This window comes from Lepisosteus oculatus, chromosome 8 (assembly GCF_040954835.1).
Source record: "Lepisosteus oculatus isolate fLepOcu1 chromosome 8, fLepOcu1.hap2, whole genome shotgun sequence".
NCBI lineage: Eukaryota > Metazoa > Chordata > Actinopteri > Semionotiformes > Lepisosteidae > Lepisosteus > Lepisosteus oculatus.
In genome coordinates, this window is record NC_090703.1 from 38628863 (window position 1) to 38656151 (window position 27289).

Consider the following 27289-nt stretch of genomic DNA (forward strand, 5'->3'; position numbering starts at 1 on the left):
CAGAATATTAAAGTGCCCCATTCAGCGGATGTATGAGCCGCTGTGTCCTATCATCTGACAGTCGCTGTTGTGAATGTCTGTAGAGTGTATCTTATTTTTAGTACTATATTTTTATATTATATTCCCTATTAATCAAACTCTAAGAGCACTCTGTCAAAGTGCAATGAAATACAATATTGTTGTTGTTGCTGTTATTGTTGTTTTTATCCAGTAAAGCGTTTTGAGAAGCCACCTTTAAATGCGATATATAAAAGCGCTGATTTTTATGGAGTGTGTTCCGCTGGGGAACAGGTATAACCTTGTTAATGCACAAACAGTGGCATGTTACATTAATTAATTTGGGTGTCTCCTCTTGCCAGAAAGCTCTAAATTGCATTTTGAGTGCGGTTTTTGACTTTTTTTAAATTGCAACCCGTAAATAAAGCTGATACTGTTTAGACTTATATTAGGATTTAGATTTATATTAGGATTATATACTTTGTGAAAAGTGATAGTCTTTTAACCTTTTCTGTGAATTTGCTTGTTATCTAACAAATGCATACTTTTAGAACTTGATTAACAGGGAATATAATATGGAATTGCGTATCTAAACAAATTAATAACGATATAATTATATTCATGTACTGTCTGCCGGAATAAACTGAAGAGTTAATGCGACACAGAATTACTTTCCACCCCCTCTAGATTCTCAGAGTAGAACAGACTAACCTTCTAATGAAAGACGGTCCACCCCCCACGGACAGGAAAAGTGCCCACAGGCACTTAAACTTAATATGGTCAGTAACAGTAAACAGTAACATGGTCAGAAGGACCACGTACAAACGTTTCTGAAATAACCACATGTAAGACTCTGATGCTTAGAATGTTTAGGGAGAAAGTGGAATACTGGTGTGTATTTTTTCTTTGAACTACCAATACCAGCCATATACAGTCTGTAACGTAGGGATTTCTATATGTCTTTATTTAGTGGTTACATTAGTGACAAAGGCTAAACTTTTAGCTTCAGTAACGTGTACATATCTCCCCTTTTTATAAAACGACATGGTTGAAAACTGTTCCAGAGCCACTGTTGTTTCATCAGTGAAAAGTACATCATGAAATGCCTTTCCCTGTTCAATCCACTGGAAAAAAGAAAAGGAGCATAAAGCGTCTGATGGTCATAAACGATATTCATTTAGGAACAGCATCAGAGATATGTTTTTAACTGCACTGCATCGGAGAGAATACCATAGTGTGTGTTTTTTTTACTCCCTGGCGGAAACTGGCTTCCATAAGAATCAGTATGGCTCAGAGATTAAATATAACTTCACTCGCACCAAACAAATGTATATTTCTAAATATCACAACATGATCGAATTTAAGTCATAATAACAATGAATAGTCACCTAGGCGTTACAATATAAACATTTATATTGATTTAAATCGCGTTTTGATTTAAATCGCAAAAGCGGGTTTAAATATATGTGTTTTCTGATTCACAATCAGACAAATTCAACATAAATTGATATATTTGTCTTATACGTATCTTAATAAACTTTCAGCATAGCTTTCTCCCCGTTTAGATTTATTTTTCTTGGGATCTTGGGACCAAACGTGGAAAGATTAGATTGTAATCGTTTTTATTTTTTAAATACATTTTAGAAAAGTGTAATCTATACTAAAAAGCTGTACACCACCTGCTATAAAGATACATATTGTGATACTTTTGGGTTCGGATAGGACAGACACACGAACTCAGACTTGCATAGTTAAAGCAAGTTAAAGCCTTGATTTTATATATCACCTTTAAAAGTGGCATCTCAAAGCAAAGTAAATACCCAACACTGATTGTACCCATCTGTCATGCTAATAAAGCACCTTGAATTGAATTGAGAGAGAGAGATTTAAACAGTGACACTTATCATTCAACCAGAGCTCGAAATATCACAAGGATCTCAAGAGCACAGCAAAGACTGTATTAAAAGTATACTAGTGACAAACTAGTATACTTTAGATATTTTTTTCTGAACCGGGGAAAATCTGATTATGTTTCTCTATAACAATAATAAAAAACATTATTTTACATATCACGTTTATGTGATATCACCTTAAGGACAGCACATACAAGGGTTAATTGCAAAATGGACCGCGCAAAGAAATTTAATATAGTCTTCTTTAGGTGTGAGGGCAGGAGTGGATCGCAGAAGGCATAATCAGCAAATTAGGAAAACAAAGAACAGGACAGGTGAGACGTTTATCCAGAGAGCGAGTGATCAGAAAAAGGAACAGCTGTTATGCCCAGGTCTTACACTCTCTCTGCTGAATGAATAAAAGCATTTTATTAAAAACGCGTTTGCGTTTGTCTGGGTATTTACTTTGTAATCTGTGGTTTACATCTACTGTATTGCTTTGAGATGCCACTTTTAAAGGTGATATGTAAAATAAAGTTTTGTATTATTGTTATAGAGAAACATGATCAGATTTTCCCTGGTTCAGAAAGAAGACGATTAAAATCTGTAATCTTTCCACTTGTATGTCATCGGAAAATACAAGAAGTTTCTGTTTTGTTTAAGGATGGTATCAAAAAGTAATCTAAGTGGTGAGAAAGCTGTGCTCCTCAAAGCGCTTTACAGGATAAAAACAATAAGAACAATAGTGTTAGGCTGAGCAAATGATTTTTTTATAGAAATACAAAATGAGATATAATTATGTGTTCCGGCTTAGACATTAACGACATTAAACCGGTTTCACAGGTATTTTCAAAGTAGAAGGGGGCGAGACTTCCAACGAAAGACGCCTCCCCCCTCCAAAACCAAGGAAGTACAGTACTTACTAGTTAAGAAAGCTAGGCTCCTCAATGAAATTGCTTTAACATGCTAATGCGTTGGTGTAACAGTCCGGGCGTGGCAAGCTTCTAATGTCAACTCGACTCGATTGGAAGGCAATGAACATATTCTAGCCCTAAATGAATTAATAGCAAACATGGTTTACATAAAATACATTTTTCCAAGAAAGTTTATAATAATACGATCTATAGCTGAAATCTGAGCCTAAATAAAAAGAAAAAGCATTTTCAGAGAGCAGTTACGCTGTGTTTATGTAGAATAAGTGATTAGGTTTATGAGCAATCTAATTACTTATTTGTTTAAACGCTATCTAAAATAAAGTTTATTATTAATTTGCTGGACAGAGCGGTGAACATTATTATGCATAAGACAAAGATAACGATCCTGATCAATTTAGAAATCTCTGTACGCTGTAAGGTTTTTACTTCTTAAACTTTTAAAATACACATTTCGAATAGAAAGAAATTCTCTTCCTGGTACAGTATGTACGTATAGCAAACCAGCACGTCTTTTTTCTCCAATCAGAGGGGTGTCAGATGGTGTCAGCCAATCACCATTCTGAAGCCCTACCATAATCTCTGGTATGTGGAGACCCCAGAATTCTGTCCCATAGTTTAGACAGATGATAGATACTTTTATTGAGCCCGTGAGGGAAATAAACTAAATAATTTTCATTTTAGGAAATTATTAAACGCTCGGTTAAAAGCAAAGGAGATTGTCTGTTATAGTGGACATTAAAACAAGAGTTCGCTGGCATTATATCCTAGAAGACACAGACCGGCGCCAGACTGGGAGAATGCCTGCAGCGTAAAACAAAATGCCTGATGAACTAGGGACTGGACAGTTTCCAAGTGCTTGTACAATCGATGGAAATGATCAAATAAATGTGCAAAAGAAATAAACAAAATAATCATTTATTTCATTATCATATTGGATAGCTAATGTCCTCTCTTTGCTAGTTAGTGGCTGTGTTTCTGCGTTGGGTAGCAACAGGTGACTGTTCTCAGGCAGAAGATGTAAACAGCTTAATTTTCATGTTTAAATATTTTTTTTAATTAAAATTCATTCTATACTGCAATCGCATATTTGGGTACCGTTTCATAAAACTTTCATGCTTAAAATGTTTAGGGAGAAATGGAAGACTGGTGTGTATTTTTTCTTCAAACTACCAAGACCAGCCATACACAGTACAGTTTACGTACATACAGTAATGTTTATGTTTCTAAATTAATATAGTCTGTGACCTTCAGATGTGTTATGATCCTCTTCTTTTTATGCTCAGCTACTAAAATTTCCCTTTAGTGGTAAAATTCCATATAAATATTCAAACCTAAGCAGATTATAATGTGCACAGTAAAGACATTAAATTATTAAATCTTTTCACTACCAACCAATGCACCATGAGTGCCCCTGTCGGTCATTTTGGCCAGCCAATCACTTACCGCGGTGCCCTCCAGTGCCCCGCGGTGGCTTGTGGCTAGGTTACCGTACCGCGGGTTTGTACCGCTACTACAGATGGCTGCATCTGTAGTAGCTACTAATCTGAAGTTCTCATCCAGCTGTTTCTTGAAAGATATTTGGGCATCAGCTTTGCTATCATTGATGGGTATCTTGTTTCAGTCTCCCACAAGCCTTTGTGTAGAAAAAGTGCCCCCTGTTTTAATTTTTAAATGCATTTCTCTTTTATTTCCTTTTCTATGCTCTGGTTTCAATTGTGATTCTATAGAAGTCCACAGTGTTGACTTGATCAATGCTTTTCAGGGTTTTGAATAGTGTCCCCTCATAGTCTTTTCAGTTCAAGGCTCAGAAGATCTAATTCTTGTCAGCTCTAGGTAAAGGGCATTCTTTTAAGCTTGGGAAGATATCTGGCATTTTTTCTCTAGACAGATTGAAGAAAAGCAATATATTTTTTGTAACGTAGTGATCACAATTGTGCAGAGGGTTTTAAATGAGGGCTTTCTACATTTTAACATCAATCCCTTCAGTTTGTTTTCTTTCGGTTGTCCAAATCAACTTAAAGAAGACATAAATGCAAAGACAAGCATTTTCGCCCAGCTGAGTGTTTCCCATCTTCCCCTTATTGTAAGATAAATTTCATGTAGCAATTTGTACTTGGGAAACTCTTCCTTCTCCTGTTATTGTGAAGTCACACTGTTACCAAAGATGCAAGGTTCAGCACTTTCCACCACATGTTGCATTACAGTATATAAACATTAATATTTTCTCTTTGTTTTATGATTGGTGTCTGAACTGGTACATTTCTCATATAACCTTTTCAGATTCACACTTGTAGTGCATGTGCTATAGAAATTTAAAGGACAGACAACAGCCAAAATGGCAAAGATGGCATCATCTTTTCTCAATTCTTTCAGGAAAATGGCAAGGCAGCAGATGGACAGATGTCCACATCAGCTGGAAGTGAAACCCCAGGACCCCAGAGGCCGCGGTCAAACTCAGGGCGCGAGCTAACAGACGAGGTAAGGTCTCTGCAGCAGGGAAGTGTCTCATTTGGAAATGCAGTTTGCTGAAACAGCACACTCTGCTCGCACATCGGTGGAGTTTGACTCTGCAGGGGTGTCTGGTGAGCTGCATTACATTCTGTGTATTAGCACTCTTTTATTTGAAATATATTTTTTGTAGAAAGACATAAATTGTCAATGAATTTGTGTGCAACTGTGGAAGAAGCTTTTATTTTATGGATGTATCTGGTTTTAAAAATCTTTCAATTTTATCAGAATCTGAACTCATTGGCATCGCTTGGGATGTGAGTTAATATCTATTTAAGCACATCTTAGGTTTTATCATATTTGTTGGTCATTTCACATGTATATTCCTATTTAATTATACGCAAGCATTATTACTACTAAATGTTTTTAAATGTTCAAAATATTTGCTGCAGAACACGTCTAAATAGCAAACAATTGTGGTAATTGGTCGTCAGAATGAGACATAGTTTTGAGAAAATTTGTAATTCATATTTTGTTGCACTGTAAAGCCAGTTGGTGTAGCTATTTTTTACTACCTAAATATCAGCGTTTTCACACCTTTCGTGATTCAGTGGTATAACTGAATGCTTCTGAATGGAGGACGGTCTCTCATTCTCCAGTGTTTTTTTTAGGAAATTTTAGCAAGTGTAATGATTAAAAACCTGGACACTGGAGAGGAAATCCCACTGAGCTTAGCAGAGGAGAAGCTGCCAACTGGTATCAACCCCCTCACGCTGCACATCATGAGAAGAACCAAAGAATATGTCACGTAAGGACTCCTGAAAATCTGGCAGCTGCATCAGAATTCTCCACATGTTTTCCTGCGGGGCTTTCAAACAGTTTTCCAGAAGGGCTGCAGGTTCTTCTGGCCATGGGAAATGTGGTCAACTTGGGTCACATGTGAGATCATAGCAGCAGATTTGCAGACACATCTTCAAAATTGAATTTTATAGGGACAATCTATTTAGTTACCATTTTTTTCCATAAACTTTCAGAATCTTCTTATAGAATCTGTATTTATTATGTTTGAACAGATGTTCATGGAGCACGTTTTAATCACATTTTTGCAGAATAAGATATTTAATTTGGTTTCTTCATGAACTCTCTACAGCACAACATTTATTGATGGAGAACGTCAAATTTTAGCTTTCAAACCATCTCGCAGGTGATTCTTTTCTTGGATTTATTTTTGTATGGGCATTAAAGCCTGGAAATAAGGACAAAGACATTTTCAGATAAAATAATTTTCAACAGATGGGGAAAGGTTAGGAAATTTATCCAAAAAATACTTGCAAGAATAATCTGTACTCATCCAATTTTTAAATTTTTGAGGGAATTTAAAAGTATGTTAGCCTGCTCCAGTCAAAGATATATTAGCAGTTACGTTACAGCTAAAAATGAGCCCTGAGGGGCTCAACCAGTAGAAGCACTTGGATTTGAGCCTAGATCACATCACTAGCCGACTGTGACTCTCATGCCAAAAGGCAAGCACAGCGACACATGGCTTGTACGGTAGATATGGCTTCTGTTGGTGAGAGATGTGCCTTTTCTCAAGCCATCGCTGAAACTCCTGTAACTGGGCTGCACTGTCTATGAAGTGTTAAAAGACAAGCACTACAAAAGTGCATGTGTTGGAGGAGTACTGTATGTCCACAATTCCTCCTTCTCCCAGTTGTAGGGTTGCTTGCTATGAACTGAGAAGACCATACCATTGGCAATTCCAAATAGGTGTAACGACGTAAACAGCGGCAATTATAACTTTGTAAAAATGGAAAAATCTGGCATCTTCATGAATCTTGAATGGTATGTCTTTACAAGGTGCTAAAACAAGAATCTGTGGTGCTACACCCATCTGTTGATTGAGTGTAGCTTGTTGTTGGAAAATTGTAAGGTGAAAACTTGTAAACTGAAAGCAAAATTCCCATTACTTTATAAGTAAGACCTTCTGATTTGTACTCTAGGTGTAGAATATCACCCAATACTTAATTTTACCCATACAGAGCACTGGATTGTCAAATTAAAGACCACTATTGTTAATGATGATTTTCATTTTTCAGTAAGGATTAAACACATTTTCTTTCATAGAACATCTCATAACATTCAGGATGTCAACAGCTTATTCATTCATGATTCTGCCATTAAACAATGACCTTTCTACATTTTGAAAAAACAAAAAACTAGCTCAGTGCAAATTTGTCCAGTCAGATGCTGAGTGCTAGCAAGATCCTCTCAGCTGACATTCTGGGAGTCATGCAAACTGATTATGCACCCTGCAATTTTTTTGTATGAAAATTCATTGGCACTGTTCACTCTGTCTGTTTTTTGTTATAGCAATGACGCAGCTCAGTCAGATGATGAAGATAAATCACAGAGCCACTTAACAGACAATGATGGTGGGAAGCTAAAACAGAAAACGTAAGAGCGTTTAACATAAACTTCATTCACGAGAATCTTAGGTTGCGAGTCTTTTAGAGTAAAAAACAGAAGTATCACTTGTGATCAGGCGATTAATGCCTAAAACACTTACTTTTCCAGAATTTTATAATATTATACGTCTCCGAGGAAACCTGATCACTATTAATAAACCTTGCAAACTGCACAGAAGATAGGCAATTTTTATTTACTGCTTGTTAGAAAAAAATATAATTTTCAATGCTTCAATTGAGATGTGTGATACTTTGGCAAATGCTCTTCTCTTTTTATAGTTCTAAGGTTATGGTTTGTTTTTCCTACATGTTACACTTCTAGTACCCAGCTAAAGAAGTTTTTGGGCAAGTCTGTGAAGAGAGCTAAACACCTGGCTGAAGAGTATGGTGAGAGGGCAGTCAATAAGGTGAAGAGTGTGCGGGATGAAGGTATGGTATGAGCTGTTGCAGTTCAAGCTTATGAATAAACTCAAGCCGATCTCCCTGCATTGGCAATACTGCAGTGAATCAATATATAAGGGGATCCTGTTTGCATCTTCTTTTCCATAAAGCAGATTTAAGGTGGTCCTCAGACATTGCTGTTTATTATCCAACTCAGGAATCGGGACCCACAGATCCATAGCCCACAGCCCTCTCTTTCACAAAAGGGGCTGAGGGACTCAAGGCCAGCTGCTCATTTTTAGTTCTTGCTCTGTAAATAGTGTCTATGTAAATTGACATTAGGCTTTCTTGGAGACAAGATAATACAACCTAGTTTATTTGTTGTTTGCTACTGAGAAGTACCAGTATACACATTTTAATGGATAAAACCCTCTTTGGGGGAAAAAATGCAGTGGAAACTGTCACTCAAGAACTGAAAGATTTGAAGTTCCCTCAGCACAGAGGAAGTAACAGTATGCTGTGAGCGTGACCTGTATGACAGTGAGACAGAAAAGTGAGTTCAGTGCCTGTCTGAAAAAGACAGTGTTTCGTGTGCATCTGTTTCTCTGTGCATGCGTGTAACAGACAAATAACTAGCTGTACCCCTGCTGTGAGCTGTATTTCATGTTTTTTTGCAGTGTTCCACACTGACCAGGATGACCCTTCCTCTAGTGATGATGAGGGAATGCCCTACACCAGGCCTGTCAAATTCAAGGCTGCTCATGGGTTCAAAGGCCCCTTTGACTTTGACCAAATCAAAGTTGTCCAGGATTTGAGTGGAGAGCACATGGTAAGCACCTCTAGGTGACCTGTCAGATGAAAGCATTTCATTTTCTCCTTTATGTCCTGGGTTCTCTGTCAATTCAGGTCTTTTATAGCGACAGTGCGTTGCAAGGTAACAGGTTACAAGTTCACTTGTGAAACATTTGGCTAAAATACTCTACCCAGAATATAGTTCTGTTGTATGTAATTTTCTGTAATACAAATATGGTTTATTTCAGCAGTTATGAAGATATACACATCTTAACTCTTGACAGGGTTGACTAGATACTTGGTATGAGGTGCAGTAAATGTTCAGTCGTGATGTGTTTTAAAAAAGAAATATGAAGCAAAAGCAAAGTTTCTTAACTAAAATAAACTAGAAAGTAGGCTCAAATTGAGGGTTGGAAAGATCTGGTGTATTAGATATTTTTTTCAGGAAGGATTCCCAATGGGAACTGTATCTTGATGGGAATGTAATGGAATTTTATGCCATCCTGCTGGCTATGCTTCTCTTAAAGCTTGCACTGCACTTTTGCACTTTTCCTTGGATTTGATTGGTATCTGTAAAGCACTGTTTTCTCCCCTAGGATTCAGAGTTTCAGGAAGCCCATAGAAAAATAGGCTTTTAAGCTCTATGACTGAAAAATTGAAAAGTTTTTTTCAACAGCAGTTTATTTTACTTTTAGTGGTTATATCACACTTTCATTGTCTCTTTTTGGAAGGAAGCAAAGGTGCTTTAGTCAATAATGCACCACCTGCTTGAAGCTTGTTATACTGGATTAATATAATGTAATTAGCATAAGCATGGACAGAATCCTCTATTTTTTAAGTGTAGTATTGGATTTGTAAACAATACTGATTTTAAAGTACAGTATCTCTTCTATGTATATAAAACACCCATTCATCCAAATTAAGATTGTTAAGAATTCTGTCAAATTGATAATGTAGGTCAGAGTGTTATTTCTGCAAACGTCAAAGCCTGAACATTATTTAAATTTAACTGGCAGATCAGTTTTTAACAAATTAGTGAGGAATTCATAAATTGGTGAATAGCATTCTGATGATTGTATTTTCTGTCTGTTCTCTTGATATAGCTTGAGTGTACAGCTGGAGGTTTAAAATAATTATTCTTTTATTTAGTTTTTTATGGTTTCTTTTTTGTTTTACTATTCCCATTTTTGCTTTTGTTTTTGTCCTATCTGAAATTCAGATTTTTAGAGGCATCTTGTTTTTTTAAGTAGATTTCCCATTTCTCAAGGTGTGTTAAAGCAAATCCTGAAATATCGTCTTTGCTAAATCCTATAGTTTTTAGTTTAAATGTATGGGTTAATTATTCTCCAATTTTAATGTGCTTGTGTTGTATTTTTAGGGTGCTGTGTGGACAATGAAGTTTTCTCACTGTGGTAGATTATTAGCAACCGCTGGACAGGATAATGTTGTCCGAATATGGGTACTAAAAAACGCCTTTGACTACTTCAACAACATGAGGATAAAGTACAACACTGAAGGTAACTTAAGTGAAATATTATTATTAATTTGTTTAGGTAACATCCTTCTCCAGGGCTGCTTGAATCCATCCATTGTCTAAACGCTTTTTCCCATTCAAGGGTCATGGGGGAGCTGGCGCCTATCCTGGCAAGCAGTAGGCACAAGGCAGGACGCCAATCCATTGTAGGGCAAAACGTACACAAAGACAGTCACACTCACACCAGGGCTAATTTTCCCAGAAGACAGTTAACTTATTAGTATGTCTTTGGACTGTGGGAGGAAACCGGAACACCTAGAGGAAACCCACATAAACAAAATTGAACCCAGGGCCCCAGCGCTGCGAGGCAGCAATGCTAATCACTGTGCCACTGTGCCTCCCATGGCAACTTACTTAGTAGACAATAATATATAAAAAACAATCATTCAGACACATAAAACAAACATGACTGCAGGAATGTTAGAAGTGCAGTGCCTGTTCAGAGGGGAGTGATGATGGTGTCCACTGAGCGGTGAACAGGATGTAGGGAAGGAATCATTGACTCCGGTAAAGAAGGAATAACAGTGAGCAGAGTGCCGAGTCAGCTGGTGGTAAAAGTTGTGAGACTGTGTGAGAGAGATCTGAGAGAGCTGCTTAAACCTGAAAGTCTAGAAGACACCCTGAAAGCTGGTCGGGGACTGAGCAGTTCTGATGTCAGTGGGCAAATCACCCCATCACCGTGGGGGCCGCAGTCGAGAATAAACAGCCTTGGAGGCTGGGGAAACAGTCTGGAGGAGAAGGTCAAAAGACCAGCCAAGCAGCCAAGACTGAGTGGGAGAGGGCAGTTAGTGATGTCCATTTATCAACAAATAGCAGCAGGAACCCTCATCAAAAAAAGGAAGAGACCCCAACTGCCCCCCACCCCTTTCCAATTCCCTTACTTGTATGCCATTTTGATAAGATAAGAAATTGGTGCAAGATAAGAAGTAGAAACCCTGATGCCTTCTCCCCTTAAAATAGTCTGAAATATCAGAGCAAGCATTTTCCCCAGATAAAAGAAAACCTTGAATGATAACAGCTGTGGGCTAAATCTGCAATGGGTTTTTTGACTTACCTGGGGACTGACTGAGAAGCTTATTGACTGATGGAGTGATTGAATTGATTGGTTGTCAGGGAGGCCTGGCTCTTGGTAAAGGCAGTTAAACCACTGCAAGTAATAGAGTTTACCTGGTGAATGACGGATTCATGTTCCACTCAACATGCCTTCATAAAAGAGTGGTTTTTGATAATTCTCGTGCTATTACTGTACATCTTTAGTTCCAAAAGAAAAAAACAGTTTTTATTAGTTCTTCTCCAGTTCCTAATTGCATTTTTAATTCTAGTTTAAGCATAAACCAGACCTAGCTCTGGCCCTATTAAGTCTAAATCATGGGCTACAAATGTAACCGTAGAAGAAAAAAAAAGCTTAAATACCCTGCCTCTTTGGCTCGGTCTTGAAGAACTCAGCAGGGACCTGTATTGATCTGCTGAACTGGGAGTTGAGAAACATGGATTTAGAGAACTACATTGATTTTAGGCAGTGAGGAGAACATAATTTGTGCACATTTTTCTGACTGTCTAGAAAAGACAAATGATTAAATGTGGAGAGTTTTGCAAGGCTGTGCAGTGGCGGATACAAACATATCGAGTGAAAATTGTCCATCTTGAGACAGGGGAGAAAGAAAAGAGGGAGTGTGTGATGCCTTTAGGTCAAACTGAAAATCAAGAAACTCCACAGCTTCCTATCAGTTCGTTGACTGAATTCTGAGGGAATTTTTTTTTCTCAGTTACCCTTTCACTAAAAACATTTTATGAATTAAACAAATGATCTTCCACTTTGCTCTTTCTTAGGTCGTGTGTCTCCTTCGCCATCTCAAGAAAGCTTAAGTTCTTCAAAATCAGATACAGAAACTGGAGTAAGTTAAGTGCATTTACAGTATATTCAAAATGTTAGACCCTCTGTCCACAAGAACTTATTGGACTTGAGCACGGACCAATTCACTCCTATCTTCTCAGCAGGATCACCTTCAGTTGAGGTTGTAAAGAGGATAGTGGGTATGGGACTAAACTGCACATTCTTCTAATTTTCAGTAGGATCAGATCTGTCCTGTCCTGTTCTGTTCTTTCTGGAAGTCTATTTCTCCCTGATCACTGGTGTTGAAAGCTGTGTGTAGATCTAAGACAACAAGGACAGCTATGGCTTGTGTCGGAGAATAAAAGCACAGTAGTTAACTATTCTTTCCTACTATACCTTTTCTTTGGCTTACCCCTTAGAGTATTCATATAACTGACACCAATACAGTCTAGAGTGTATCTAATATTTTGGCCTGTGAGTGTATGTGTGCATGTGTTGCTATTTAAATGTTTGGTAAATTGCTGTCTGAATTGAAGTTGGTAGTATAAAACAAGATGTAAAATAATTTTCCTAATAGCAAAGCTTTATCGGCAATAATTTAAAAAGACATTAAATGAAGTAGTTGGAATACACGAATAGTAAGTAGTCTTGCCTGTAAGATGTTATATATGTATAGATGGTTGTAAAGGCATAAAATTCTCTTGCTCTTTTTTCCTTTCCAAGTGCATTATGATCATATTAAAAGATATGAGTGAATATAAGAGAATTAATCTTAGCCTGCTTGTATTGAAACCTAGGTTAACAGCACCCCTGAGGATCCAGATCTTGAAGATAAGAACGTTCCCTTCAGGCAACTCCCATTCTGCAAATACAAGGGGCACACTGCAGACCTGCTTGACCTCTCCTGGTCAAAGGTAAAAGGTCACACAACAGCATGACACTTCTCATGATCACTTTGTTTGTGTTGCAATATGATTTTCCAGAGGTGACAATTTGTGGAAAAAAGGTGTTGCGGTGATACAGAATACCATAGTTTTATTTAATTAAAATAATTTTTTGGAACTGTAGTCTTAAATAATGACAAGAACTTTAAATAGTTTGTTTCCAAGATAGCCCTATCTTTTGAAGGGGCTGACTTACCACGGCATTGTGGGTATTACATCCTCAGTACATGTTCACTCAGGGACTTCTCAAATATACAATCGTAGAAATGCCTCTGATCTCTGGAATGATTGATCAAACCATTATTACATTTCTGGAGTTTGAAATTGATATCCCTTAAATTAAGAAGAAAATAAATCATTGTAAATTAGTTTTGTGTGCTCTGTGCTAGGTTTATAAAACAATATGTCTTTGTTTTGCAACATACATCTGGTCACCCACAAATAAATGTGCATTACTGTGACATGCAAAAAGCCGATTTGACAGGAAAGGTCACACCCTTAGACTTTTGTGCATTTGAATGCTAAAACTGCTTGCTTTTAAATATTTTTGTTTATATATAACATTAGAAATAATTTGGCACTCCATGGACACTTGTTGGCTCAGTTAAACTTAATTATGATATATACAGTGCCTTGCGAAAGTATTCGGCCCCCTTGAACTTTTCAACCTTTTGCCACATTTCAGGCTTCAAACATAAAGATATAAATTTTTTATTTTATGTGAAGAATCACCAACAAGTGGGACACAATTGTGAAGTGGAACGAAATCTATTGGATTTTTGAAACTTTTTTAACTAATAAAAAAATGAAAAGTGGGGCGTGCAAAATTATTCGGCCCCTTTACTTTCAGTGCAGCAAACTCACTCCAGAAGTTCAGCGAGGATCTCTGAATGATCCAATGTTGTCCTAAATGATTGATGGTGATAAATAGAATCCACCTGTGTGTAATCAAGTCTCTGCTCTGTGATAGTCTCAAGGTTCTGTTGAAAGCGCAGAGAGCATCATGAAGACCAAGGAACACACCAGGCAGGTCCGTAATACTGTTGTGGAGAAGTTTAAAGCCGGATTTGGATACAAAAAGATTTCCCAAGCTTCAAACATCCCAAGGAGCACTGTGCAAGCGATCATCTTGAAATGGAAGGAGTATCAGACCACTGCAAATCTACCAAGACCTGGCCGTCCCTCTAAACTTTCAGCTCAGACAAGGAGAAGACTGATCAGAGATGCAGCCAAGAGGCCCATGATCACTCTGGATGAACTGCAGAGAACTACAGCTGAGGTGGGAGAGTCTGTCCATAGGACAACAATCAGTCTTACACTGCACAAATCTGGCCTTTATGGAAGAGTGGCAAGAAGAAAGCCATTTCTCAAAGATATCCATAAAAAGTCTCATCTAAAGTTTGCCACAAGCCACCTGGGAGACACCCCAAACATGTGGAAGAAGGTGCTCTGGTCAGATGAAACCAAAATCGAACTTTTTGGCCACAATGCAAAACGATATGTTTGGCGTAAAAGCAACACAGCTCATCACCCTCAACACACCATCCCCACTGTCAAACATGGTGGTGGCAGCATCATGGTTTGGGCCTGCTTTTCTTCAGCAGGGACAGGGAAGATGGTTAAAATTGAGGGGAAGATGGATGCAGCCAAATACAGGACCATTCTGGATGAAAACCTGTTGGAGTCTGCAAAAGACCTGAAACTGGGACGGAGATTTATCTTCCAACAAGACAATGATCCCAAACATACAGCAAAATCTACAAAGGAATGGTTCACAAATAAACGTATCCAGGTGTTTGAATGGCCAAGTCAAAGTCCAGACCTGAATCCAATCGAGAATCTGTGGAAAGAGCTGAAAACTGCTGTTCACAAACGCTCTCCATCCAACCTCACTGAGCTCGAGCTGTTTTGCAAGGAAGAATGGGCAAGAATTTCAGTCTCTCGATGTGCAAAACTGATAGAGACATACCCCAAGCGACTTGCAGCTGTAATCGCAGCAAAAGATGGCTCTACAAAGTATTAACGCAAGGGGGCCGAATAATTTTGCACGCCCCACTTTTCATTTTTTTATTAGTTAAAAAAGTTTCAAAAATCCAATAGATTTCGTTCCACTTCACAATTGTGTCCCACTTGTTGGTGATTCTTCACATAAAATAAAAAAATTATATCTTTATGTTTGAAGCCTGAAATGTGGCAAAAGGTTGAAAAGTTCAAGGGGGCCGAATACTTTCGCAAGGCACTGTATCTGCTGTTGTGGATGACGCATAACACTTGGATACAGAGATCCAATTTCCTTGTAGCATGGGTGTTGTTCCTTGGCCTCATAAGACAGTTATGGTGTGGTTAATCAGGTGATAAAGAGCCTCGTCAAAACGGAACACAATATGTACCCTATTGCGTAAGTATACTAAAGCCCTACACAGAATGAGTTTCAGAACATGTAACGTCATTTTACCAAAATCCAAAGGTACTGTAGATTTACTGTGATGAAGGTACCTCCAATTGCCGGTAGCTTCTGCAGCCTTTGTTAACTTTATCTTGGACTTGCAGCCCCACTTATCAAACTGGTAGTTTTGACTTAATCAGTGATTAGACAGAATGGAGCGTCTGCTCCTTAAGTAATCTGTGACGCACCTAATGTGAACCAAGTGTTCCACTAATCAGGTTTCTGTTGATCTTGGAATTGAGCCTGCTCATGGCAAAAGTTAATTTTGTAGCTGTCCAGTCTGGGCCAGATGGCACAGTTAGCTCAGTCTTCTTTGCATGTGAGAGCACTGACGAGGACATTTGTCCTGTGCATTACATCTGCTTGTAATGCCCTGATAATTTTGCATCGAAACAACCTTGAATTGTTATCTATATTCCTGATATAAAGAAATGGTTATGATTATTCAATATGATTCCTCTCTGGAAACTTTTTTTTTTTCATGCAGGGACATAGAATATTGGATGACTGAAAATTTCTTCTAAAAATTCTGTGCTCGCTAAACTGCTTGGTTATGTGATTAAGAAAATTATTTAATGGGCTGCTACTTAATAATAACAATGCTTGTCAGCAGAGATGAAATGCATGCTACACATCTGCATAGTGTGTCCTAATGTTTCCCCCCCAAACCCTTATCTGTGTCCTGATGCATCCATTTATCACACATGGGACAGATTGGTTGACAATCAAGAATATAGATATTTCACAAATTGCATATACTGTTACAGTATATACACACACTGTAGCTTGTGTTCAAGATCAGATAAACAGATAAAAAAACTAAACTTGGAAATGTATTTTCATTGGCTGCAGGTTAATATATCATTTTTTTCTGTAAATTTTCAAAATATGAAAGTCCTTGAAACAAACGCAAGCTTTTTTCCCTGAAAAGATGCCCCAAAACACCTGCTATGTGTACAGTATGTGCAGGGCATGGATCTGGAATAGATTTTCCAAAATCTTTCTCCTTTCCATCTACATCTTTGTGCCTATTGCATGAATTTCACAATGGAAAAGGGAATGAATGTAGAAATGCAGTATTTACAGTTTTCTCTGAACTTAAGTGCACTTTAACAGTATCCACAGTGGTGTGATTGAACTTACACTGTGCAGTGTTAATAAAACAAGTATTTCTGTAGCTGCTTTTAATAAGATAGAATTTATCACGGTGGCTGCTAGCTTATCTAGGAGCAAGAGAAAAATGCATTCAGTATGAACAAAGGATTTTAGCAATTTATTATAGTCTGTGGTAGTGACCTGCCATAACTTATCTCATCCCTTTGTCAACAGCTGTTTGTGGCAATTAAACATTGTTTTCCTGTACAGATCGTTCTGTAATGACCTGAAGAACTTGTTTCCAAAGCATTATCAAACAAGACATTCTGTTTGAAAATTGCTGTTAAAGCTATCTGTGCTATATACGTGTTTGCTACAATAATATTTATTGAACTTCCAACCATTTCTTATGTGTTCATTTGTCTATTTGGACAAGACCTGTAAAATAAATGTTTCCTGCTTCCTCAGAACTATTTCTTGCTCTCATCATCGATGGACAAGACAGTGAGATTGTGGCACATATCGAGGAGAGAATGCTTGTGCTGCTTTCAGCACATTGACTTTGTCACTGCTATTGCGTTTCATCCAAGAGTAAGTATTTCACCTCAAAATGTTAATTGCTTCTATATAATTAAACCACAACTGATAAATAAATTTGTGTTAGTTAATCCATTTTAGTTTTGAAACTCGTTTCAATTCCCTGTGTCCGTTTCATTCATTTGCTTTTGCTTCTAGAACTTCTCTTTTGATTGTGTCTGTCACAGGTGAACTAATATCATTGATGCTGTAGCAGCTCAGGTCCTAGAGAGCTTTTGTTTTTTGTTTTATATGAAAATTTTATTAATTGAATTTATTGACTTGGTTAAAATTATCTTTAGTATTAGGATTTTAAGTGATGAAGGAATTAGAGATCTATAAAACCACAGGAATGTCAGTCAGCCTAGGTTTGAAGCTGGGACTGAAGTTTAAATTAGGAGTATTCAAAGTCTGTGTCTCATTTCACAAATACATTTTACCTGGGATCCTTCCACTTTCTGTTATGAAACTGAGAAATAAATGTAAGAATTGGCTTTTGTTGTATATTTGCTATATACCTTTAATTAAGAATAAGAGTTTAAGTTAATTTCTATAAATGAGTGGCAGGTTTTCCATAGCAAGTTTGACATTTACGTGTATTTTATGAAGACATTATGTTGACATTCATAGCATAGGTTGCACAGAAAGTATAACCTGTACAGAAATAAAGTTTCACCTATCTTGGGATATCTTGCAAGTGGGACAGTTAAAGTTTCACAGTTGTGTGATATGATATGTATTGTGTCCTTCCTCTGAAAGGATGACCGGTACTTCTTGAGTGGGTCTCTGGACGGGAAGCTCCGTCTGTGGAATATTCCTGACAAGAAGGTGGCACTGTGGAACGAGGTGGACGGTCAGACCAGGCTAATCACAGCCGCCAACTTCTGTCAGAATGGAAAGTACGCTGTCATTGGGACGTATGACGGACGATGCATATTTTACGACACAGAGGTAAAGTTACTAACAGGATGCATTTTCAAAAACCAGGAGGCCTTAAAAGAACAACGTCACCGGTGAAACTGGGAAAAGAGAAATCTAAAGATGACAGATCCATCACATGTACAGTTCTGTCGAGATACAACATGGAAACTGTGAGCTCAAATTGGAATTTCATTAAAAAAATTATATAAACCTAGATTTAGAAAATCATTAAGCATTGAGGGTTAAAGTATTTCTGTACTTTTACGTTTGTGAGCTGTTGTTGAAAAACTCCCTTTGTTAATATGACATCATGAGCAGTCATCTACACTGCTTATGTGTTTTTGGTAGGAACCTGCATTATCAAATAACTGTAGTCTCTGGATAGGTGGAATAAACAGACTAAACTGTTCACCTAGAAAGATCATGGGGATATGGAGGCAATATTGTAATATTGAGTTCAGGAGTATTAAGTGTTCAATTACACTTTTAGTTTCAGTTGTTCCTCCACTCATTGCAACAAGAATGCTGGAGAACATATCATGGCTTGTCTCATCAAAAGACAGGATATAAGTGAGAGGAGGTCATTTGGCTGATCTAGCATTTTTGTTTGCGAGTAGATGATATCATCCAGCTGATCTTTATTGGAACAAATATTGGTTTTAACAACATGTCTGGGTAGATTTGTCCCCGATACCCACAACCCTCGTGTAAAGAAGGGCTTTTCCCTTTTTGTCTTCTTGTTTCTTCTTCCCACGTTTGTACATCACTGTTGACCAGATCCTTTTTCATGTTTGCGGACCATGCTTTTAAGTGTCCGAAATATCAGTTTCTCACTTTTCAGTTTTGTGCCATATAACGTGGTCATTTAAAATATAAATTAAACTATATCTAAAAGAAGTGAGCAATGCATTATTGTTCTCTGAAACAGCTCTGTATTAAAAAGTATGAAATTGCTTTCCATGTAATGAGTGGCCTGTGTTTTTCAGCATCTTAAATACCACACTCAGATTCATGTAAGATCTACAAGAGGAAGAAACCGAGTGGGCAGAAAAATCACTGGTATTGAGCCATTACCTGGAGAGAACAAGGTATCGTTTCAGTATTATTTGTCAACTCTGCTGGGAATGTGAAAGCGGATGGCCATGAAAATAGAGATTACAACATGTTATTTAGTGTTTTCTTTAAATGACAACACCCTCTTCAGTCCAAAAAAATCGAATTTTACAGTACTCCATACTGTTACAAAAGCTTGCAGTAAAACAGTGGAGGATTTACAGCCTACACAAAAATGTACAGTAGTTTAAGGAGAATTGGATTAGAGTTTAGGAGCACGGTGGCACAGTGGTTAGTATTGCTACCTTGCAGCACTGGGGCACTGGGTTCAGTTCTCGGGATGCTACTGTATCTGCATTGAGTTTGTATGTTCTCCCCAAGTTTGTGTGGGTTTTTTTCCGGGTTCTCTGGTTTCCTTCCACCAGTTTGAGTGAATGTTTGTGTCTGTGTGTGCCCTCAGATGGGCTGGCTTCCTGTCCGGGGTGTATCCTCTCTCGCGCCCAGAGTCCCGGATTTCCCATTAGGCACTGTGCCTACAGGGCCTACTAGAGCCTACGAAGGAGGGAAACACTAGCGACTAACGGAAAAAAAACGAGCTGAAACGACATGCTTGCGATCGACTCTAGGTGCTCCAAATCAATAATCATTCGCTATCTAGCGGCTGTTCTAGAAACGAGAAGTATCGAAGGGATGGTCTCTCCATCAATCACGTGGTTTAGCATTAGAATAGTTTAAAGTGCATCATGTCGATCGACGTAATTCAGTTGGCGTTTACCTCTTTTTGCACATTTCGGAATGAAAGGGCCTTGGGCCTACGAAAAACCAATATCTGGCCCTGCTTGCACCCATTGCTTGACGGGATAGACTTCAGCTCCCCCACTACCTTGTCATAGTTGGAGAATTAGTGGGCGTGTCAATGCACTGAAGAGAAAAAAAAACACAAGGGATATGTATTGATGAGGAAATAAAAGCATTTAGTACAATATTAACTGTGTCAACAGTTCCAGGAGCGGAGTATCTAAAAAGAGTCTAATACATGCAGCACCTATTTACCATCGAGAGATGCATATTTTGTTTAACCTTAGAAATTGTAATGTTGAAATATATTTGTCTAATAAGGACTTTTAAGATACATCATATAAAATACACCCTAAATCTGTTGCTATCCCCCACTTGTGCGTTATTTGCTATTAGAAAGGGGCCGCAAAACTCTATTGCTGCTTTATTTATTAGTGAGGAAATGCAATCACATTATTTATGATAGCACCTTTCACAGTGAGTTGCTACAAAGCTCTTAACAGGCTAGATATGTATATTAGTCTTCAGGCACAGATTAAAAAAACAATTTGCAAAGACAGAAAATAATCTCTGGGGGAATAAGGCCCAGTGGTTGCCTCCCCTCCCCTCCAGGCTGTGAGTCTTGTGATGACACAGGCTGAAGCTGCCTTTTATGGTAGTCTTTAGGTGTTTCATCTGGTGAGCCACAGACTGGGTGTAGGGAAAAATGAAGCATGCAGCAGGGAGCATTCTAACTGCACGTGCCCTCAGAAATGGAAGAAGTATATCAGAGCTGTATAAGTACACAATGTGTTATAGAACTGTATATTCTTGTGCCCCTTAGATTTTAGTGACCTCAAATGATTCCAGAATCCGCCTGTATGACCTAAGGGATCTGTCCCTCTCCATGAAATACAAGGGGTATGTCAACAGTAGCAGTCAAATCAAAGCCAGTTTCAGGTAAGGTGGATTAATCTTCAAAACCTACCTTGTTTTTGTTTGGATGACTGTTAGAGACTCACAAAACCAATCTTCAACCTTTTCCTTTCTTCTTTTAGTCATGACTATTCGTTCATAATCAGTGGCTCTGAGGATAAATATGTATACATTTGGAGTACATACCATGACTTGAGTAAATTTACCTCCGTCCGGCGAGATCGCAATGACTTCTGGGAGGGAATCAAAGGTAATTAAAGTATTTTCTATTTAATGACAGAAGTATGCTATTTATTTAGCATATGTTGGTAATAAGATAAGGTCACTGCCCAATATACTTTACTTAAATATTGCCCATATTAAAAAGCTGACTAGATTTAATGTGAATATGGAAATTTTCCTGTGAGGTCATGACTTTTTCCTTGATAGTGTTCCTGGTTCCCCATTGAATCCACATACAGTACACATACAAGAGAATCCAGTCATTCCCTGCTCCCAGAGTCAAACAGGAACAGAAATGGGCACATGGCTGCCTCCCTTCTTTTTGTGTGATGTCACAAGGATTACCCTTTGGATAACACATAGACGTTTATAGAGAGAGTAAGCCAGAGCAGCCCAGAATAAGAGAATATCAAAAATTAACATTTTTGTCTTGATCTTTTCTGCAGCCCACAATGCAGTAGTGACATCAGCTATCTTTGCACCAAACCCCAGCTTGATCGTGTCACCAGATGTGGCCACAGAGAGACCGGAGGGAGAGTGCAAAAACGCAGAAACAGCTGAAAACGAAAGCATCCCTTCAGGTAAGTCTGAGAATCCGATAGTGCTAGTGCGTGGTGTGTCGGCACGTTTCTAAGCGACATTCAGTTGCAGTGCATTTGATCTGTAGAAGATTTCAGGGAGCTGGCAAAGAACAAAATCTAAAAATGTCAAGACGGTGTTTGGGTGATGTGACTTTTCTGGAAAATTAACATTTCAGTCGGGCTAAATATACAAAAAAGTAAGTATATGATAAAAATAATGCAGAAAAAGAAACCGTGAAATGTGTCACTATTTTAAAATTGCTTAACAGAACCCTTATATGAATGATTTCCTTTAGAAATCCTTTATTTGTTTAACAAGTCTTTCAACAGCTGAAGACCTCTGAATTTATTTACAGTCCAGTCTTTTCCCTTTTTGTTCAAAAGGTTCGTGAAGTGCTTTAGAGGTACGAAATACACTTTATCCACCCCTGAGCTGCATCATACAGCAGCCATTACCAAATACAGTACAGTATATGATACAGTATATGATAACATTTCACAGTATAAGACAGCCTTGCTTGTGAAAACAGGTGGAAGTACTCCTGTGTTGGTTTTCATGAAAGTGTTTGGATGATTAGTCTTCTTGATCCATGATATTTCTGGAAAAGACATATCAGTCTGGCTAAAAATACAAAAGAGGAACCTCACAATACAGTTCAGGGATGGATAAAGTGACTTTCTTACTTCTAAAGCACTTCAGGGACCTTTTGAACAATAAGGGCTGTACTGTAAAGAGCTTAATAAAATAACACATATAGTCTGATAAGGTCATTAGTTCAACTTTCAGTCTTTCAGTTAAGTACAATAGGTGAGAGCTGACCTGGAATGAAAATCAACAAACACAGGGGTGTTTCCACTTGCTTTCACAAGCAAAGCTGTCTTATCTGAGTTATTTTTCTAAACTCCCGATATACACAACATTTTTATATACTGAAAATGTGAAATGTTTTCATATACTATAATGAAAAAATATTTCAAAACCTGTATAATAAGGATGTATACTTAAGGGGAAAAAAACATATTTTCTCTGAAATATGGAAACCTTTTCTCGTAAAAGGAAAATAAAAGGCATTCATATACAAGCATTTTAGATTTCTACAACAGAGTTCCAACTTACCTGGCAGGAATTTGAGTTCTATTGTCACTTTTCCAGAGAATCCAGCATCAATGTGAGGCAAAGCTGGGCCCATATTACACTTCAACACTCTTCTCAAGTCTTTTAGGTCTCTTTACCAACACTCTTCTGGAATCGCCAGTGCCATTTCAAATGCGCATTTCATTATTCCGACGTACATACTGCCCAATCAGCTACTGATGTCAGATCACAGAACACTGTGCATCTTTCCAGTCTGATGACTTCTTATATCTAAGTATGATAGAAAACCTTTTACTCCACACCAGCAGAGCTTAGGAGTCTCATAAGTGGCAAGCAGATATGCCCAAGCTGAAGGCAGTGATATGAAGGTGGCTCATTGTTGTTGAGAAAACGTTGTGCATCAGGAGGGTAAAATATAACTTAGATTACATGCATTTAATGCAGTTCACAAAGTAAACAACAAAATAATAAAACCGGACACCAGAAATGCAGAAGTATTCTATTTTAACACAATCTGACATCATTATACCTGAGATTTCCCTTTCAGTTTGCAATACTGTACTGTATGTGTATGTGGCTCTGTCAAGTATCCTGTTTTCCATTTAATGGATATATCTGTTGTAATGTGTGGATGTGCATGTGGTGGAGCAAGCAAATGAAGCTTAATTCTATCTTCTTATTAGCTAATGACACAGCAAGTTTAGTATGGGAGAGCAAAATGAAATGCTACACTGCTTTCATCCTGGATTCTGGGTCAAACTTAAGCAGGCAGAAAATAATGGGTAACAATGTTCTTCTGGAAGTGCTGTTAGTGAACCACTGGATGTCTGTCTTTTCAGAACTGTAATCAGCATGATGGTAGGGGACACTGTTTTTCAGACATCTGACTACACGTGATCATTAAACACCTCCTAATGCCATCTCAAATCCTAGTGTCAGTTCAGGGTTTCACAGTCTGCCTTGGTAAATATTTACCATATAGCTGAGATGTTGATGGGTGATGGCTGCTGTATGATACAGTTCAAAGGTGGATAAAGTGGGTTTCTTACCTCTAAAGCTCTACAGGAACAAAAAGGGCTGTAGTGTAAATGTATTACTTATTTTTGTTGATTATGGGGTCACTTTTAAATTAAACATGCAAGATCAAACAGGAATAATATAATATGGAACTGTTATATTCGTATTTGCCTGTAGCATGGTATTTTTTCCCTTATCTTTTAGGTGCTCTGAAAACTGACCACACTGAGGTGCTGTTGTCTGCAGATTTCACTGGTGCAATAAAGGTGTTTGTGAACAGGAAAAAAATCTGAGTACCGAAACTCACCCACCCACCACCGTCCCCCCTGCAAAACAGATAGGCTTCCTCTTTTCTACAGTATTCCCCAGTGAAGACGCCTAATGTACAGTTACTATGTGACAAACCATGTGGAGTATTAAGCAAAGTGTTACACTGTTTACTAATAAATGTCACATCCATTGAAGAACAATGTTGTGAGGAAGTGTTCAGTACAAGATGTGGGAATACAGGAAAATAGATATGTATGTAGGAAGACTGGAATAAAAACATGGAAAGATGAAGAACTGGTTAATTTGTCTTTCCTGATTACTGGCCCAGAGAAAGGCATTACCTTGAACAAATGTGTAAATGCAAATGGATGGGAATTACTGAGGTCAATTAATATTAACGTCTGAAACCTGTTAGGATTTAGGCATAAGCACCACAAAAAAAAAAATAAACGTCTCAATAAAATTAGGATATTCATTAAAAATCAGGTTATACTGGATCAGTATACACTTTCTCACTGGAATAAAATGCAGCAGAAACTGATCACTTGATTCATTGTGTAGTCTCAGCTTAACATAACGCATACAGTATGTTTTTGGTTCCTTTTTTTGTTTGTTGTTAACATCTCTATCCGGGAGAGATCACCGATGTGTTCAATCTTGCAGTACTTGCACCAGCTGAATTCTTTTGGTTAAAATCTTTAATTTGTGTAATGTATTAGTGTTTATTTCAAAATTGTAAAGATGAACTCTTATGATTTTTTATAATTGTTTATTCTTACTGTTGTTAGTAATGGCTTCAGCTAAGGGCACTCTATGTAAATAGTTCAGTCTAAACGCCAATGACGTAACAGTTTTCGGACACTGTCCTGGAAATTGTTATTGATGGTAAGCAATGTTTGAATTTAGCACAATTCAAAAATAAAAATGGTCACCAAATCAGTTGCTGCATTCTTTGCTGTATTCTTTCTCCTAAGAATTTTTCGCTCTTATATACAATATAATATATGCAAAAGAAATTACACTAATATTCTACTGCTGTACAAACAAAATGTTTGAGAACTTAGTGAAGATAAATAACTACAAATACTGTATACTCCATGTAAGAAAAAGGGGTCATTGCAAACCCAGCCTTTTTACTTTTGTAGGTGCATATTCTAGAAATGTAATAGTAATTCCTTATTTTATGTAGTGTGCTGTTCTGGACATTCCACTCAAAGCACTTTACAGGTAATGGGGACTCCCCTCCACCACCACCAATTTGGAGCACCCACCTGGATGATGTGACAGCAGCCAGAGTGCACCTGTATGTTTACCAGACACCAGTGGGGAGGAAAACAGTAATGAAGCCAGTTGATACATGAGATTATTAGGAGGTCATGATGGGTAAAGGAGATCTGGCAAAGATATTGAGAAAAACCCTGGATTTTCTAATGACCACAGAGAATCAGGACCTCAGTTTTAAGTCGCATCCTTTTTTTTTACAGTATAGTGTCCCCATGACTATACTGGGGCATTAGGACCCACACAAACTGGACTCCAAACTGGTCCCACTAACCTCTTCCAGCAGCAACCTTATTTTTTCCCAGGAGGTCTCCCACCCAGGTACTGGCCAGGCTCACACCTGCTTAGCTTCAGGGAGTTGCTAGTTTCGAGTTGCAGGGTGAGATGGGTTACTTTGTTGGAAAAGTTAAGGTATCCACACCAATGGTTTTCAACTCAACGTTTTTTTTTATAATGCCCATATTTAGTAATCAAGAGATAGGAGGACAGGTGGCAACCCGATCACCCTGTTCCTCTTGTTCTCTGCATATTGTACTCTATTTAGAGTTTTGGGTCAATGTCCTGTAAGTGTGTACCAAGACGCTTATCTCACAGAGGTGAAATATGAGGTGAGGTGGGGCTGCCGACCCCATTATTCAGGCCAAATCAGGACTGTTAAAGTTCCAGGATGTTATTCTTTGAATCATTAAACGCACTACTGCATCTGAGAGCTTGGGTGGAACACACGAGGCTCGCTAGGAATGAAGTCAGTCAAATGACAGGCAGCTCTGCTGAATAACCAAAACGACTAAGGAAAACCTCAATTAAGATTGAATTGTCTACAATGTGTTAATACCCTAAAGTACAGTGCACAGCAGTGGGCTTGTCTCTGGAGTCAGAAAATGTCAAAAGATTATTCAAGTCCACTGTGAAGCTTGTCTTCTGTATAATGAATGACCCGCTCCCCAAACCTAGGTTCTAGGAGAACTGATTATAATTTTGTTTCTGATAGCAGTTTTGGTGGCATGCTGAAGCAGCAATGAGCACTGCTGCCTTTCAGTGCAGTTTTTTTTTCGTGCTGCCAGAGTGATTTAAGAGTGTTCTCTAGGCAAACCGATCTCAGATGATATGAGGCTGCAGGTTGACTACATGGTGTATCTTCTGAACTATTTATATGTACAGTGCCAAGATAAAGTTTCTGGACTTTGATTTTGAACTCAGATAATTGCATTTCTTAACACGACACCCTTGGGACTATTTTACATTAACCCTGCGATAAGACACCTGGCTAGATATACTTTTTCATCTTCAAAATAAATGCTGAAGTTTAGGACTTTGAATCAATATCAGTCTTTTTTTTAATTACCAAAAGGGTTTGTTTTTACCAATTTAATGTTTTTGTGACTCAATGGTGTATGAAAAAAATCAGGAAGTAACATATTATTAAATAATAAGTGAACCTCTAGTTGACTTATCATAATTGTGGGGATAATTAGAATCATGGGGTTAGATAATTGAGTAATAAGTAAAACAAGGACTGAGTTGAAAGAGCTGTGTCCAATATAATGGAAAATAGATTTCATGGGATCTCAGGAAAAAAAAAAAGAGTAGCTGAAGCTCATTAGTCTGGCTTACAGATCAATTTCTTAACATTTGGGGCTCCCTCCACTGTCAGAGAGATGTCTACAAAATACTCAATTCACAGTGACACTACCAAGGGCCAATCCTCCTACCAAGATCTCCCCAAGTGCAAGCTGAAAAATCATCCAGGAAGTCACAAAAAACTCAGGACTGATGATCTATGGACTTTCAGGCCT

At 38.0% G+C, this 27289-nt stretch overlaps 1 protein-coding gene across 2 annotated transcripts in view; it reads left to right on the plus strand.

Moving 5' to 3' along the window:
* The window catches only part of wdr44 (WD repeat domain 44), a 52774-nt gene extending 27623 nt beyond the window's left edge, over nt 1–25151 (plus strand). For both annotated transcript variants that reach the window (XM_015351828.2, XM_015351827.2), the window contains 15 exons: nt 5198–5302; nt 5944–6080; nt 7643–7726; nt 8060–8166; nt 8796–8947; nt 10289–10427; nt 12275–12339; nt 13076–13192; nt 17232–17354; nt 18099–18290; nt 19247–19348; nt 20935–21050; nt 21149–21276; nt 21695–21829; nt 24147–25151. In XM_015351828.2, coding sequence (XP_015207314.2) covers nt 5198–5302; nt 5944–6080; nt 7643–7726; nt 8060–8166; nt 8796–8947; nt 10289–10427; nt 12275–12339; nt 13076–13192; nt 17232–17354; nt 18099–18290; nt 19247–19348; nt 20935–21050; nt 21149–21276; nt 21695–21829; nt 24147–24235 — 1791 coding nt within the window. In that variant the 3' untranslated portion in view covers nt 24236–25151. The remainder of the gene's footprint in view (nt 1–5197; nt 5303–5943; nt 6081–7642; nt 7727–8059; nt 8167–8795; nt 8948–10288; nt 10428–12274; nt 12340–13075; nt 13193–17231; nt 17355–18098; nt 18291–19246; nt 19349–20934; nt 21051–21148; nt 21277–21694; nt 21830–24146) is intronic.
* Nucleotides 25152–27289: the final 2138 nt, after the last annotated feature.